This window comes from Protopterus annectens, chromosome 7.part0, assembly GCF_019279795.1.
Source record: "Protopterus annectens isolate FY-2018-M chromosome 7.part0, PAN1.0, whole genome shotgun sequence".
Classification (NCBI taxonomy): Eukaryota; Metazoa; Chordata; order Ceratodontiformes; family Protopteridae; genus Protopterus; species Protopterus annectens.
In genome coordinates this window covers 1,152,095,140-1,152,111,794 of record NC_056739.1, presented here as the reverse complement: position 1 = coordinate 1,152,111,794, position 16,655 = coordinate 1,152,095,140, and the positions used below count along the sequence as shown (strand labels likewise).

Below are 16,655 nucleotides of genomic sequence, written 5' to 3'. Positions count from 1 at the left end.
AGGGCAAAAATGCATTCCAAATTATATCTGGTTATAGATCCCCCACCATGACCCAGGACGCTCACTCCTCATTCCTGGGGACATTGGAAAAAATGAGGGTCCAACCAAACACCATAATAATGGGTGATTTCAACTACCCAAACATAACTGGGAAAACTACTCTTGTACTAACCCCCTGGCTCAACAATTCTTGGAGTTCATAAACTCTAATGCCCTGGATCAACTTATCAACGCCCCCACCAGGGGCAACAGCATTCTGGACCTGGTCATTACCAACATGAGTGACCAGTGCTAAGCACCCGAGGTCAACTCCTCGCTGGTTAGATCAGACCATAAACTAATCACCCTAGATATCCATGTCCCAATCCCATCCCCACACAAGGAAACCATTGTAAAAAAATTTCCAAAGCAAACTTCATGCTTCTCAAAAGTGAGGTGGCTAACTTTGCGGCACCCCTGCAAATGGATAACACAGTCAATACAGTCACGACTGCTGAATCCTACACAAATGCACTCTGCAAGCACCTGCATGAGTGCATGGATCGTGCTATCCCCAACAAAACCAAGACGATATCCTCCAAATAAAGGAAGCCAATCTGGTGGTCCCCTGCCATTAATAAATTCTACAACAGAAGGAAGAAACTGTTGCAAAAGAGAGTAAATACCCAGGTATGGAGAAACTCACTAACGAACCTCAGTAAGAAACTAAAATCTTTCATAAAATCCTCCAAAGCTAATTTTGAAAGAAAAATTGCCTTGGATTCCAAAGACAACCACAAGGCATTCTATAACTATGTCAAGAATCTCCATAACAACACCCTGATCTGCACCAAGCTACGACAGAATGGCAGAAAATATACAGAGCCAACTGATATTGCCAACATATTGGCAGATAGGTTCAGTGCAAACTTTACTCCCACCTCACCCCCCAAAGGGCCCATAACTATACCAGATGGTTGTAGAGCCCAGGCAATCACAAATACACAGGTAAAAAAGGCACTCTCTAAATCCAGAAACACAGCATCCATGGGACCGGGCAACATCCCAGGCTGTGTCTTGCACGAACTCCAAAATGAATAGCCCCCCCCACCTAAAATCCATGTTCAACCACAGCCTCACCACAGGCTATATGCCCACAAAATGGCACACAGCAATGGTTATCCCACTCCACAAAGGAGGAGCCACCACAGACCCCGGGAACTATAGACCTATTAGCCTGACAAGCCTGGTCTGCAAGGCCATGGAGCGTATCATCATGGAACTCATAAACAAAGATATAGGTAACCTCCAAACTCTGGATGCTACCCAATTCAGATTTGTAAAAGGTAGGTCATGTTTCCTAAACCTGGTAGACGTCTTCAAAACAGTTACAAAGGCCATAGACAAGGGCAAGATAGTCCATACAGCCTGCCTGGACCTCACTAAAGCCTTTGGCACTATCTCTCATTCAGGAATCATTGATAAACTCACCAACCTTAACATAAACCCTTACATCACGAGATGGGTGACCAACCAGCTCATGGAAGGAACCCACATGATAAGAGCTGCTGACTCCAGATCCATCTCCAAACCAGTGACAAATGGAGTACCCCAGGATTCAGTCCTGGGACCCCTCCTGTTCAGTATATACTTCTCTGAAGTGCAAGTGAACACCAAGGGTCTATGGCTAACCAAGTTTGCAGATGACTGCAAACTGGGTGCCATTATCGATTCCCCTGCCGACGTAGACATCCTGCAAAAGGGCCTCACCGAGACTGACACCTGGTGTCAGAATCATGGCCACAAACTAAATGTCAAAAAGTACATTGCGCTATCCCCTTTGGCAAAAACATGGTACCCATGAATTACCAAATAGGGAGAAGTTCACTTAACACAGAAAGTGTGATAAGAGACCTTCGGACCAAAGTGGATAGTAACCTCTCCTTTGATAACCACATTGCCACAGTGGTCAGAAAATATGTCTACGTGGTCCACTTAATCACAGAAAGGTTCACATCTAGAAATAAGGAAGTCATCGTTCCCCTCAACTCATCACTTATCAGACCCCTCACTGAATACAGTGCCCCATTTGGGATATACCTCACAAGACACCTACAACAACTTGAGAGACTCCAAAAGTACCTCACCAAGAGGATTGCTGGCCTCAAACAATTGCCCTATGCTGACTGGCTCAAGAAACTCAAACTTTACTCGGACGCATACTGCTTACTCCAAGGAGACCTCTGTCTGACATAGAAAGACATGTCAAACCTAAACTTATTGGACTTGCTCCACTTGAAGAAGTCCCAGTCTCCCCGAGCTACACACTCTAGGGACCTAATCCTCACCACAACAATAAACAGGACATGCTGGGGGGATAGATTCATGTCCCGGGACTTCCCATGCTCTGGAACAAGATTCCCATCCACATCAAGCAGAGCTCGTCATTAGCACTATTCAAGAAAATCCTTGATAAGTGGATGGGTGATAGGAAATTCACCCCTGGGATTATGTCTGGGGCACTGCTCGATAGAGGGGCAGCAATTTAGCAATACGTGGGTGGCAAAAGCCAATATACTGTTGACTAGGCTTGCCTTGGCCCTCGGGCTGATAGCCTAGTACCTACCTATGAACCTATGAGGGACAGAGTATCCAGAAGTTCGTGACAACCCTACGTGTAAAACTCAGTTTGGAAACGACTAAGGAGAATGCTTAGAATCTCCACGAGAATACTACTTGGCTTATTTATTTATTAACATTTGTTTGCCAGGATAGTCTGACTGGACAACAAGTGTCCATTTTCAGCGGAGTCCTGGGGTGAAAAACTGCATAAGTTTACAGAGAGAAGAAGATTTACAAAAGAGACATTACTGAGTAGTAGCATACAGACTGTAGACTTTACAGCAGTTAGTATACAATAAGAGGATATTACCCCTTTTGGTTGAAAATACAAGTATACAAAATATACAGTGAGAGTAGATAAGAACCTGGTAGAATATTGCACGATATTTCTCAACTGAATAAAAGTATATAACTGTTTAAGTTTCCATATATACATTCAAGCATATATACATGAACGAGTATATATATATATATATATATATATATATATATATATATCTACACACACACACACACACACACACACACACACACACACACACACACACACACACGCACTCATATATAGGTTGTTGCTCAAAAATGGATGGGTATAGTTAGAGCATGTTGTCCAGGACAGATGGGGTGTAAAAATAGTGCGTGGATGAGGCTTTAGGGGGGACAGTTACAGTTGCATAGATGGTTGGTGAAGAGGTATGTTTTAAGTAGGCTTTTGAAGGAGGGTGTAGAGGTTTGTAGTCTGAGGTCAGGGGGAAGGCTGTTCCATATTTTTGCTATTTCATGGGCAAATCGTGATCCCGGAGTTGTTTTTGCATGTGATTGTTTCGATTAAGGATTTGTTGGAGGACCAAAGTTGTCTATTTGAATTGTAGAAGTTCAGCATGCCATTCAGGTCAGGTTTCTTTTTGGGATAGTACAGAATTAGATGAGCTAGGCTGACTTGATGGTACCTTAATAAGTTTGGAAATTCAAACCAGTGCAAGGCTTGTAGGGAAAGGCAGTTGTGGCATAGTGATTTGACACTAGTACCGAATCTAGCAATTGTGTTGTAACAGATGGAAAGTTTATTAAGGTCATTTTGTAAAGATTAGTTAGAATTGGGGATGCATAAAGAGGTGCCAACCATGTTATTCATGCCTTGTTTTGTAGTTCTGGTTCTCTTTTTATAGCTCTGTTTACATGCATTTATTATTGACAAGTGCTAAGCGTATATCTTCATTTTTTATACTATTTCTTTTGAATTGTTTGTTGTGAGATGATTGAATATGTTTCTGTTTTACTGTGCCAAGCAGAGTACCATAATATGTGCAGTGTTTTATATTTGCTTTAAGTATTGATTGAATTGTTTATTTTGCCCTTTGGCTTGGTTTTTAATAATAGTAAATAATAATAATAATAATAATAATAATAGTTTGTATTATTTGATCTGCCCGAATCAGGTGTGTATTTACTGTTTCATACTTTTTTTTTCTTAAGGTTTTCTCCTGAGAACACAGATCTGCTGACAACACTTGGCCTGCTGTATTTACAGGTAAAGTAACTACAGACAATTTAGATAATACCTCACATTTTTTTCTTGGTATGTACTCAGGATAGTTTGAGTACCTGTCATCTAAAAAATATAATGTATTAAGTGGGGAAATTATAAAATTTAATGCATTGAATTTTTACACTTTGGTGTCACTTTTTAGTACTAGACCAGAAATTGTCTTGAATCTTTGTGATATGAAAAGTCCTGTAAATATTTAATATGAGGTAAAAAGAAGGTCCTGTTGCCTGTTCTGGTAATAGTTATGTGGATGTTAAAAACTCTTTAGCTCTTATTTGAGAAGGACTGGGGATTAACATCTTTAATGTCAAGAATAAGTATATGTGTAAATATACACTTAAAAAATAAAGTAGGATTTCAGGATGAAATACTGTTAAGCAGTAAACTGTATGCAGTCTTCTAGAATTAATTCACATAATTATTATGCCTATGTATTATGTTATGTTTCTTCCTTCACAGCTATGTGTAATCAGAAATTTCTCCAGATTGGTTGCCCTCTTCCCTGCTTGTTCATCACTTTAGTTGCTTGTGTGTTTCTTTTACCCTTGTGTGCTCACCAGCATTGCCATTTAGGTTGCTGTTGAGCTTTCAATATGTTCTGGTTTTCCCCTTCCTCTACAGTTCATACTTCACAGAAGCTTGCATCATAGCTCTGTATTGCTGTCAAGTGATTAATTTGGTATATAGCTCTTACCTGTCTTTGAATTTTGCTCAGCTTTTTGTTCTGTCCCTCATAAAATTGGTATTTTTTTTAAACACTGGAGCTTTATTAAACAAGACATCAGAGTTTAACATCCCTTATAATCCGTATGCATAACATGTTCCTTAAAACAATACATTGCTTCATAGCTTCACATTAATTTGGATTTGCATCATGCCCTTTAGGTAAATACAGGTCAAATCTCTTTATTATGAATACTGAAAGAACAGAATTTTCAGAATAACGGACATTTTTTGTTGGACCGAACAAACATTCATACAATGTCATGTATAAAGAATTTCATTTTAACTAAATTAAATTTTAGTATAATGGACCTTTTTTGTCCAGAAATGGCCACCAAAGAGGATAATGTGATGCAAAAAAATACTTAACGCCACGATTATATTTTTGCCAAGTCTCTGGAACCATGCCATAGGCTGTCTCTTTCTTGTTAGTTTTCAGTGCAAACGAGAATGGGTTCTTTTTCAAATTACTCCTGCATCGTACCCTAACTGCTAAAGGAGATCCTTGCAAAGGAGGGAAGAAATCAAAACTTTGTTTAACCATCCTGTTTTGCTGCAGTGCATCTGGTACAGAAAAGCTGAAACCATTGGTTATAGGAAGATTTGCAAATCCACGATGTTTTAAGAATGTCCAATCACTTCCATGCAATTATCAAGCAAACCAACAAGCTTGGATGACACAAGGAATATTTACTGAATGGCTGAAGAATTTGGACACATAAATGAGAAGACAAAGAAGAAAAATTCTTATTTTCATTGATAATTGTTCGGCGCATAAATTAACATGCAAATTAGAACACCTTAGAGTTTAATTTTTACCACCAAATTGTACAACAGTCCTGCAACCATTGGATCTCAGCATTATTCGTGCTGTAAAAAAGTATTACAGGAATCAGCTTATTCAAAATATATTGTTGAACATAGTTTCAGAAGACAACAAAAAAATTGATGTCAAAGAAACCTGTGATATGGTTTGTGCAGCTTGGTGGTCAGTACAAGCATCAACAATTGTTAAATGTTGGAAGAAGTTTTTGATTACTAAAATCAGTGATGATATCCAGATGACTGGAACAGATCCAGGTGAAGAAGTGGAAAATGAAGTGAGGGAAATGTGGAGTTCTGTAGCTGCTGATGGTGCAAATTATGAGAAGTACATTGATGCAGATAATGATTTAATGATCATGAACAACCTAAACGATCAGGACATTGACAATTTACAGTCATCTGCATCAAGCATCTTAACTCTGGAAAGCAAGGAAGAAGATGATGAAAATAATATGCCACCTGTTACAAAGGTTTCCTTTTCTGAAACAATTGATGGACTAAAAATTATTCGGGATTATTTATCGTGCAGCACTGATGTGGATGGAAAGTGTTTTTAAAACTATATGATGTAGAAAATGTGATCATGAATACTACTAAAAAATTCTGTGCAGTCAAAAATGACTTCATGTTTTGAAAAAAAAAGTTTTCTGTACACATATTTCTATAAAAAAAGTTACGTCTAACGTCTGATTGACATCTTATTGTCAAATAAGTGCATTTTTTTCCCCACAATTTGTTATAATGAAATTTCATTGTAACTAAATAGTTGTTATGGTCCCATGCATTTCATTGTAATGACATTTGATATGCATAATAACTTATCTTTTGGGTCAAAAATTGTATCTTATACATTGTATAATGTCTATTCAGAGCTGAATTCTAGTATATCGCTTATGTAAAACATTTGAGCCTCAGGTTACAAAACAAGAATTTTTGTGTGGGGAAGCTTTGGAAGCTGGTCAGCTGTTATATCCCCAGCAGGATATAATTCACATAGTTAAGCCTACTGCAGCAGTGATCAATTAATAATATTAAAATAACAGTTGCTAACATCTTCCTCTAGCAGATTTTCCTAAGTATTCCATTTGTTATGCCACCTTTTGCTTATTTTGTCCCTCCCTTACTTTAACTCATGGTCTCCCAACACATTTAAGATGTCATACCCCTCCCTGAGCATCTGTATTTTATCAGTTTTCCTCTCCCTGATTACTTTCTTGGCTACTAGTAGTAGGATATCACAGTTGTAATCTGTTTAGGTGATGTTTATTAATTGATCACTGCTGCAGTAGGCTTAACTATGTGAATTATATCCTGCTGGGGATATAACAGCCGACCAGCTTCCAAAGCTTCCCCACACAAAAATTATTATCAACTCAAGCAGAACAGAAGAAAAACAGCAGTTTTTGGCACCGATGCCTTTAGAGCTGTCCTGCTATTGAAGAGCACTCCTCTTGAGGGCTTTCGAAGATTGAAGGTCAACTAACAGTTCTGCATTGCTAGGCAGATAAATTCCCTTCCAGGGAAAAATCCATATTTTATTTTTATGACGGGTACTGAACTGAAAAACAGATGGTCAGTAAACACACTGCCTTACTGGCATATGGGTGTAGTGCACCGCTGTGCTTCCTCAGGCAGTCTACCAAAGCTCAGAGTCCATCCCACTGTGTGTGTGTGTGTGTGTGTGTGTGTGTGTGTGTGTGTGTCTGATGGTGATGGTAATGGACCAGTCCCCTGGCAGTACAGGGACTGCTTTTCAGACCCACAGACTAGATCCTTGCAGTTTTCTAGTGTCATAGTACCAGAAGGATCTCTTGGAAGACTACTGCTTACTCTGGATTTCTTCCATTGTTAAGCTCAGATAAGAAACCCTTTGGGCTTTATTTCCTCCCTCTGCCTTTTTGTATCAGTGCTTGAAAAGTGTATTCTGCTCCTCCCCCAGGGTATGAATTTATACACAAGTAAATTTTGAATGCTGCGATATTGGCCCTTCTGCTATGATTTTTGATGGCCCCTGCTATGATTTTGAAAGTTGAAATGTTGAGAGGTATGTTTGAGATTAAGCCATCATGATATTCTTTCTTTCTCAGGACAATGTTGACTTCTACAAGGAGTAGTTTCTGACATTTTCCAGTCAAACCCTCAAACCAGTTTGGACCTAACACCTGCATCCCCTCTCTTTTTAATTTCCAGCTCTGGGCTGTGTAGAAAGGGAGATCCTATGGTAGATGAATCACTTCTTCTTTAGCCCATGTCTCTTTTTGTCCCTTGAGTCCCCATTCAGACTGTATTCACAAATGCATCAGATTTTGCATGGGGAGTTGTATCCAAAAGGATGAAAGTTTAAGGTCCATGTAACCAGCAAGACAAACTGAAGCATATAAATATCAAGGAAATGATAGCAGTACTAAATCCTTTTTGATTTCTGGATATCAGGATCTCTTTTAGTCATCACAGACAACACTGCAATCATGTGGTATGTTAAACAAGGGGGAACCAAATCTTGTGCCATTTGCAGACTAACCATGATGCCCTGATAATTTGCATTTCAACACAATCTATTCCTACCGACTACTTGCATTCCATAAAAGCAGAATTTCATGGCAGACAAATTGAGCAGGACCAGGTGAGACCCCCACAAGTGGGAGATACTTTCCATGGTCTTCTAGGTATTTTTATGATAAATTCTAGAAATTAATTTATCTTGGTCCTTTAATATCTTAGTATCTAGGAAATTAATCTCTTGGTCGTGAAAATCAAAAGTGAATTTTACATTTTTAAAAACCAGGATATATGAACATTTATACGACATAAAAAGCAAAAAGGAAACTAATGCTTTATACAAACACAGTATGTCGTGTGCTGATTTTTGTGGTTTTAAGTTTGCTATTCTTGATTTTGTTCATGTGGAAGCCAGTGGGGGAGACTGGCAAAATGTTTTAAACAAAAAAGAATTATTATGGCAATTAAGGTTAACAGCCGATTTTCCCCCAGGTTTAAATGAACATTTGACCGTTCTGCCTATTCTCAAAGAGAAGGCAGGACAAGTTTGATAGTTTTACTATTATTAGTTATATTTTTTTTCTATATAAAACATATCTATATATAACATATTTGTATTTTAATATTTTTATATTTATGAAGGCTTTGTTGAATGTTTGCATATACTGTAGCAATCTTTTCAAGAGTTCAGGTCGATTTTTTTATATTTTCAAAAATATTGCACTATAAGAATAAGTCTTTGGGGTGTTTCTTAATATCATGTATTTAATATTCATGAGTTGTATCAAATATTCATGAACAGGAATATTAAGTCATATTATTGGTGGAAGGAGAACCAGTTATTGTATAGTATCTATTATTTCAACCCATTTTGAATGATGTTTTCTTGTTCTGAAGAAGTCAATTGTATTGACAAAACCACTAAACTTTTATTCCAATAAACTCTTTCTGAGGACTCGCAACATTAGTGCTCATTTTTGTTTTTTTAGTTTCATTTTGAGCGCTATTGCACCACCTGTTTGGTTTTAATTCTACTGTAATGCCTGATATCATTGAGGATTTAAATGCTAAATGTGTCCTTGGAGCTCGTTGTTTAAGATGAGTTACGATTATACATATTTTATTGATATACACACACACACACACACACATATATATATATATATATATATGTGTGTGTGTATATATATATATATGTGTGTGTGTGTGTGTATATATATATATATATATATATATATATATATATATATATATATATATATATATAGTTTTGTTTATTTTTATTTGCCCTTTTTATATGAACATGTGACAGATCATTTTCTAATGTCACATGATGTTTTCAATTAAGTTTTGTATAATAAGGTAGGTGATGTAGTACTGATTTTGTTCTGAGGAAGTCTTTATTAATTTAAAATGAAAGTGTTAAATTTGTTATGAAAGTCACCTACATGTTTTGTCATTAGTTGTTTTTTTTTTTATTTGTTTTTGAAAAGCTTACACTTTTTCCTTTTTAACCAGCTCAGCAGGCTGATTTAAAGTTCTTATGGAAAATATTGATCTGATGTTGTTTATCTTCACCTAATCCTTGAGAGTGGGTTCAGTTCTGAACCCTTGGAACCGACTCGGCCATATCTTTCAGCTCGCAATCTCCAAACTCTCGAGCTAGGCTCTACCCATAATGCTCCTCACATAGATTACCTCTGATCTCATTTGCTGCTTCACAGACCAGATGTGTTTGCCCCATCTCTCGAACTTTGTCAGTTAAATTGTTTTTCAAATTTCTTCTTAAACTTTCTACCTTTCTTAGCGATTCTTTTGCTTAGCACTTCTACCCGCTCCTCCTCCCTTCTAATTAGCTCCATTTCTTTTCCATTACCATTGGTAATCTGTCCCTTACTATAGTTGGTAAATCTTTCTTTTTTTACCTTATTACCGATAAGGCACCTCCTAATACCATAGCTGGTATTAATTCCCTTTCTCTTTCTCTTTTTCCTTTACTTACTTCCTTGTTTCTTTCCTTTTGCTTATCACCTTATTGCCGATAATGGCAGACAAAAACAATCTCCCTCAAAACCTTCCAAGGGCACCTCAGGATTCAAGAGGTATAGAAAGTATGAGGGTAAAATACCCAATTCAGACGGGCACATGCTATGTATCTACTGTCTTGGCAGGATTCACCTGCAAGAAAATTGTGTGATTTGTCACAGGTTGTCTATCCAAACGTTGAGTGAAAGAATAAACTAATTTTGAAAGGACTTTTAAAATCTCCTTTTGACGAGGCCATCTCTAGTTCCAAGGAAAAATCTAGTATAGCTGAAACATCTTCCTCCCATGGTTTGAATAAAAGATCATCCTCATTTCTGAGTGTTTTGGAACCAACTAAGAAAATTTCAAAAACTTCCTCAGGGCCGAAGAATTCTTCGGCACCTGAGGGCCTGTCCAAATCAACAAAATTGGCTTTGGAACCGACAGCCTCCACGTTGGTACCAAGAGATCAATTGGACCTAAGCAACTGGGGCTGCCTGTGCTCCCAAGAACTTCCTATTCCCCTTCTGTGGACCCTTTCAGAGAAACCACATTTGTGGAAGTGAGATCACCCAGATCTCCCTCCATGGCATTGGTGAGGTCTACTAAGAGTCTGTCGGAAGCTGATCTCATGAGGCTAGTAGATCAGCTACTTGTGGCGAGAGGATTACCTTTGGTTCCAAGCCAAACTGGTGTCAAAACTGTCCGTTCTATGACCCCTTCATACCCTCTTCCTTCTGCAATTGTAGATGAGCCTTTGGAGTCTTCAATTCCAGTACTCCCGGCTCTGACCAAATCAATTCTGATAGCCTTTTCATCTTCAGTTCCGAGAACCATCTTGAGTATCTCCAAGCCTTTGGCACAGGAGACCTCCCAGGATTGGGACTCTCTGTTTGGGTCCGAGATGCATGGTAGCTTTTCGGTTCCTTTGGAGCCTTCTGTGCCTCGGCCCTTGTAGTGTTGACCCAGGCTCCTGTTCCAGAGGCAGTCTCGTTGGTGCAGGGTGGGACCCTGGTTCCAAAGCAGTCTCTTTAGTTTTGGTCTCCCGTCCCTCTAGGGGTGGACCTCCCTTCCAGATACTGGAGAAGGCATTATCCATTGAGGATTCTCAGGCCTTGCCATTCTTGTTGGGACATATCTCTTTTTCCTCTCAACCTCAGCTCCTATTAGTTTCACTCCCTGGACAGAGGGTACAAATGTCCGAGGTGACTCCCAATTTAGTGGTTTCCTCTTCAGAAACTTCACCCGAAAATCCCCCATGGAAACCCCTGCAAAGAGGAAGTGCAAGAGGAAGCAACTGGACTCCCCGAAAGAGTCTTACACAGAAGAGACTGACCGATGAAGGGGAAGGTTCCCCCAGGTCACCCCCTGATGATGTTTCATTCAGAGACATCTTGGAAATCCTGAAGCAGAAGGGCGGCTGGTCATCCACCCAGCCTTCATCGGAGGAATCAGTATGCCTGGAGGCTTTTCCTGGCCAACCCTCCACTTCTTAGATCTCTCCACCTGCTGACGATCTTATCAAACTGATTGCTCAGTGGGCATGGAAGATGCTCGACTCCTTAGGGTCAATTCCCAAGAGACCTGACCATGTACTATCAGCACCAAAGGAAGAGCCACATTGGTCTAAAGGAATTCCTGTTGGTGCAGCTGCCACCAAGAGGGAACTTACTGAAGAGAGTCCTACTATCCATCCTCCTAACAAGGAGTCTAGGATGTTGGATAGATTTGGGAAGCGTGTTTATGCTTCATCGGCCTTCGCTCTGAGATCCTTGAATTATATGGAACACTTTACCAGATTACAGAGAGATTTGATTAAAGATCTTTCAAAGACTCCAAAATAGACACCAGAAGGCGCTGGAGTTCACTTGTTTTAATGTCACACCAAATACAACCAATACAAAGCATTAACTCATAAAATTACATTTTCATTTGAAAACTTCATCAGATGTGGGCTGAAATCTCCTAAATAAGTATTTATACCTACAAAGATGAAAATGACCAAAATGAAGACCAATCACAAAGACATTTTTATTCAAACCAAACTGAACAAAAACCTGAATGTTTCCATAAAATAATGACTCCTCATTGTGTAATAAAAACCTTAATATAATGCAATCAATTAAAACCATTCAATAAATAATGGTTAAAACATAAATAAATACATATAAACTCCATAAAAACATATATTATTTCAAAATATAATGTTCCTGTAAAATGGAAACATCGTTCCACTGGTAATAATGATTATTAGTTCGCACAACAAACAGTAAAATTGCATAATAAAAATTATACAATTCTATTACTAAAAAGAGCACTTGTAAATACAATTATTTCTGTATGTTAAACTGACACATAAATAGGCATTAAATATGAAGCTTTTAAAAACTAAATTATTTTAAAAAAATATGTATTAAACGTAAAATGATTTCATAAAACCATGTTTCTTTCAAGGAAAATATTGTGGCTAACATGGTCAATCACAGGGCTAAGGTAGTTTATGGTTTAATTTGCTGCTTTTCCATAAAAAAGGCCCTGCATTCTCACACTTACAAGATAGACCACCTGAGTTTGAGAAGGGGGCAATGGAAATACAGTCATTAAGCCCTGGCCATTTGTTAGCCTGTAAAGTTACCTGCCACCAGAGCTCTTTTCAAAATGTCCTTAAATGACCTCCTTTTATAAACACTTTTACTGAAAATCTTGTTGAACTCTTTACTATGTTGAAAACCTCCCAATTGTTCATGATGTTTTCTGTGTCTCTGTTGTAAGTATATATGGAATCATTCAATCTCACTTTCATCTCATCTTCACAATTATACCCAAATTTATCAGTGTCGGATAATAAAATTGCTTGCATAACACCTATATTTCTTCCAAGTACACTAAGCCATTATTGTTACAGTTGTTAAATTCTTTCCCTTCTATTACCATTGTCCTACTTTCCAAAAAATAGATTTATGGTAGAAATAGATGACATTATTGGAATACATGAACTATGCCCAGTTTTAAAAGTTCCATTTCAATCATTGTTTATCCGTTTAAGTTTTCAGGAAGACATTTGACTATTTACCATCCATTAATTCCATTTTGGCCTTTATTTAACAGTTTAATGTTGACAATAGAATCTTTTCCATGTCTATAATCCTCCTGACCAAGGTAGCTGTAACATGCTTTGAATTTAATGTAAATGGTTGTGAAAATCTATCATCAACTATTTTAAAGTCTGTTTTGTTTCTTGTTCTGAACTCGCCTTGTTCTCCTAAAACAGGTTTAAACCACTTTCCCTGTCTACCTTCTAATAAGCAGCAATCTGTTATTAGTTGTTCCTTAGTTCCTCATTCTAAACATCTGGTTTAAAACTTTCAATGTTAAGTTGTCAATCTCGCCTTCATTCCCTCGGCTCCGACTCGGCACTTGCTAAGCTCGAGAGTCACTTTTACCAGCTCGAGGCAGCCCCATATCCCATGATGCAAGGCGGTAAGTACCCAGATCTCGCTTTGCCGCTTATGAGGTCCTCCTTTTACCAGCTCCTGGTAAGTGATTCACTACTTTGATATTTTAGCCCCTTTTTGCTAAAAACCCTTTAATTTTTAGTTTTAAGTTAATTATATAGATTTTCTGACAGAAAATCCCTGTCTCTACTAATTTTTTTTAGTCAAACTTTACCCATCCCATCCCCCCCCTGTTAGGGTGTGTGTGTGTGTTTTTTCTAGTAATACCTTTTGGTATTTTATTTAATTTAATTCTTTGACTGGTGTGTGTGTGTGTTGTGAAACACCATGTCAAAGGAGAGGGTCTCAGGCTTTAAGAAGTGTGACTCGTGCTGTCAGAAGATGTCTCTGACAGACGGTCACACTTCTTGCCTGTATTGCCTGGGGCCTCTTCACCTGCAGGACTCCTGTGCTATTTGTCATTCCTTCAGCCAGAGAGTCCTGCAGGAAAGACGAAACAAGCTGATACTTAGGGGCCTACTTGCCGGAGGGCTCTCCGGCTAAGTCGGCTCCATCTAAATCAGCCAAAACTTCCAAGGCCCAGGCTTCTGTGTCTAAGCCTGCGGCCTCGGCTCACTTCGCTCTGAGTCGAGATCGGCTCGCTGGAGCCGATTCTGGCTTAAGCCTTCGGCACCGATGGCTATCGGTGCCGATTCTGCATCGACCACTTCGGTGTCGGCTCCGATCGGTTCCGACCACCATGTGGCACAGGCATGGGAGTCGGCCACATGCGGCTCCGACACCATTACTTTTGTGGCTGTATCGGCTCCGGCTGGAGCCGATGCATCGAGGCTTCCTGTCAGCTCCGATAAGTCTTCGGCTCCGACAGGATCTATAGTTTCATCGGTTCCGATGGCTCATTCCAGGAAGAGGTCGAGGTCTCCTTACTTGGAGCCGATACTTTCGGCTCCGGCTTCACCTCTCCTTTCGGAACGGAGCCATCGGAGCCGATCTTCAAGGTCATCCAGACTTTCAGACCATGACCTAGAGAGAGTGGTCAGCAGATTACTTAAGTCACAGGCACTGGCCCAAATGTTACATAGTCCGTCTCAACAGACGACTGTTGGTCCACACCCCATTACAGTTCCTCCTTCAACTCTACCACAGAGCTTGGAGTTGGAGTCTTCGGGAATGATTACTGCTATGGCTGGAGGACAGATACCCCTTCTGTTCCTTCAACCTCTACTCTTATCTCCTCTTGAGACCTTCCTTAGAGGGATTCGTGGTCGGGCTTCCATGGTCTCCTCCGAGGGGTGAGTGGCATCGGACCCTTGTCCAACCCGCTCTTCCCTTGGAGCCTCGGCCTTGGTGAGCTCGGCTCCGACATCTGCCTCGGAGACTTCCCTTTCGGTGGTCCCTGGAGTTCCTAGTTCTTGAACGGGTTCTCTCGGACCTGCCTGGGAGGGGAGCATTCGAGGTGATGAAGAGTGTGCTGGCCACTGGTATCAGTCAGCGGTCTGTTCCCGGAGCTCCTCCCTCTATAGTGCCTGTTGACATCTCTGCCACTTCTCTTGCTAAAGGACCCAGAGATCCTCCGCCTCAGGTTTCCCCATTGGGAATTCTCTTCCGAGGATTCTCCTCATGTTTCGGGAGATCCTCCTAGGAAGAGGACTTGTAAGAGGAAACATGTTGACTACCCCGAGTCTGTCACTTCAGATACTGACTTTGATGAGTCAGAGGGATCCCCTAGATCTCCTCTGAGGATGTCTCCTTCTCAGACATCCTAGAACTCCTTAAACAGAGGGGAAACTGGCCCACCAACAATCCCTCTGAGGATGAGTCAGTATACCTAGAGGCGCTTGGATCTCGGCCCTGCACCTCCTGGGTGTCTCCGCCTTCGACCCCTTATGCAGGTTATTGCCCGAAAGGCATGGGCAGCTCCTGACTCTGTTGAGCCAGTCCCTAGGGAGGCCTTCAAAATTTATCACTGCCCCGGGTGACAAGCAATTCCTCACTAAGGGTGTCCCCGCTGGTGCCATGGTGGTGGCTGCGGCCACCAAGGAGGAACTTGTAGATCCTTCCACTGCCCATCCTCCTAATAAGGACTCTAGGACCATGGATAGGTACGGTAAGCGGATGTTTTCCTCAGCGACCTTTGCTATGCTCAGCTGAATTATTTATGTCACTACACCAGACTACAGAGGGATATCCTTAAGGAGCTGGGTGAAGTAGTACAGGATCCTACAGCTGCAGGAGCTCAAGAAAAGATTGCTTCAAGCTAGGAACCCTTAATTCCATTGCAAACTCCTCCATGCGGCTAATATCATATGCTGCTGATGGAGCAGTAGAGCCGCAGGTACAGGTGTGGCTCTTAGACGCCAAGCCTGGATGCGGCTATGTGACTTTGCAGATCCCTTCAAGGCGCCCTTCACAAATTCTCCCTTTGATGGGTCAGCTTTGTTTGGCCCTCAGGTGAAGGAAACTTTGACCAGGTGCTAACAGGACGGCAAGACTCTTTCTGCTGTAGGAGTCCGTTTTCCACCCCTTCTAGACCTTATCCCAAAGGACAGAAGGGTGGAAAATGTGGTTCGTGAAATCCCAAGGAGTCACGCCGGATTCACGTGGTCAGTTTACCCCTAGAGGCAGAGGGGGTAACAACAACAGACGCCGCTCTAGAGGCAGAGGGGGTCCAAAAAACCAGGGAAGCAGAGAGCCTCTCTCTGACAAGCCCTTTCAGCATCCCTGAGATGTTGCCCGGCTGTCCCTCCTTGGAGGCAGTCGGGGGAAGATTATCACTGTACCCAAAAGCCTGGCATTCCCTCACTCAAGACAGATGGGTACAGTCGATCATATCCAAGGGTTACATAATTCCTTTCGAGGAAAGTCCTTTCCCCTCAAATTCCCTTCCAGATGTACCACCCGGTCTAAGGGAAATTGCAGAGTTAGAAGTCTCAAAACTACTGCAAAAAAGAGCCATTCAGCCAGTTACAACAGACCAT

General features: G+C 40.5%; 1 protein-coding gene across 3 annotated transcripts in view; it reads left to right on the top strand.

Moving 5' to 3' along the window:
- Nucleotides 1-16,655, top strand: part of BBS4 (Bardet-Biedl syndrome 4) — a 1,226,477-nt gene that overhangs the window by 539,235 nt on the left and 670,587 nt on the right. For all 3 annotated transcript variants that reach the window (XM_044077733.1, XM_044077734.1, XM_044077735.1), the window contains exon 9: nt 4,078-4,132. In XM_044077733.1, the coding sequence (XP_043933668.1) occupies nt 4,078-4,132 (55 nt within the window). The remainder of the gene's footprint in view (nt 1-4,077; nt 4,133-16,655) is intronic.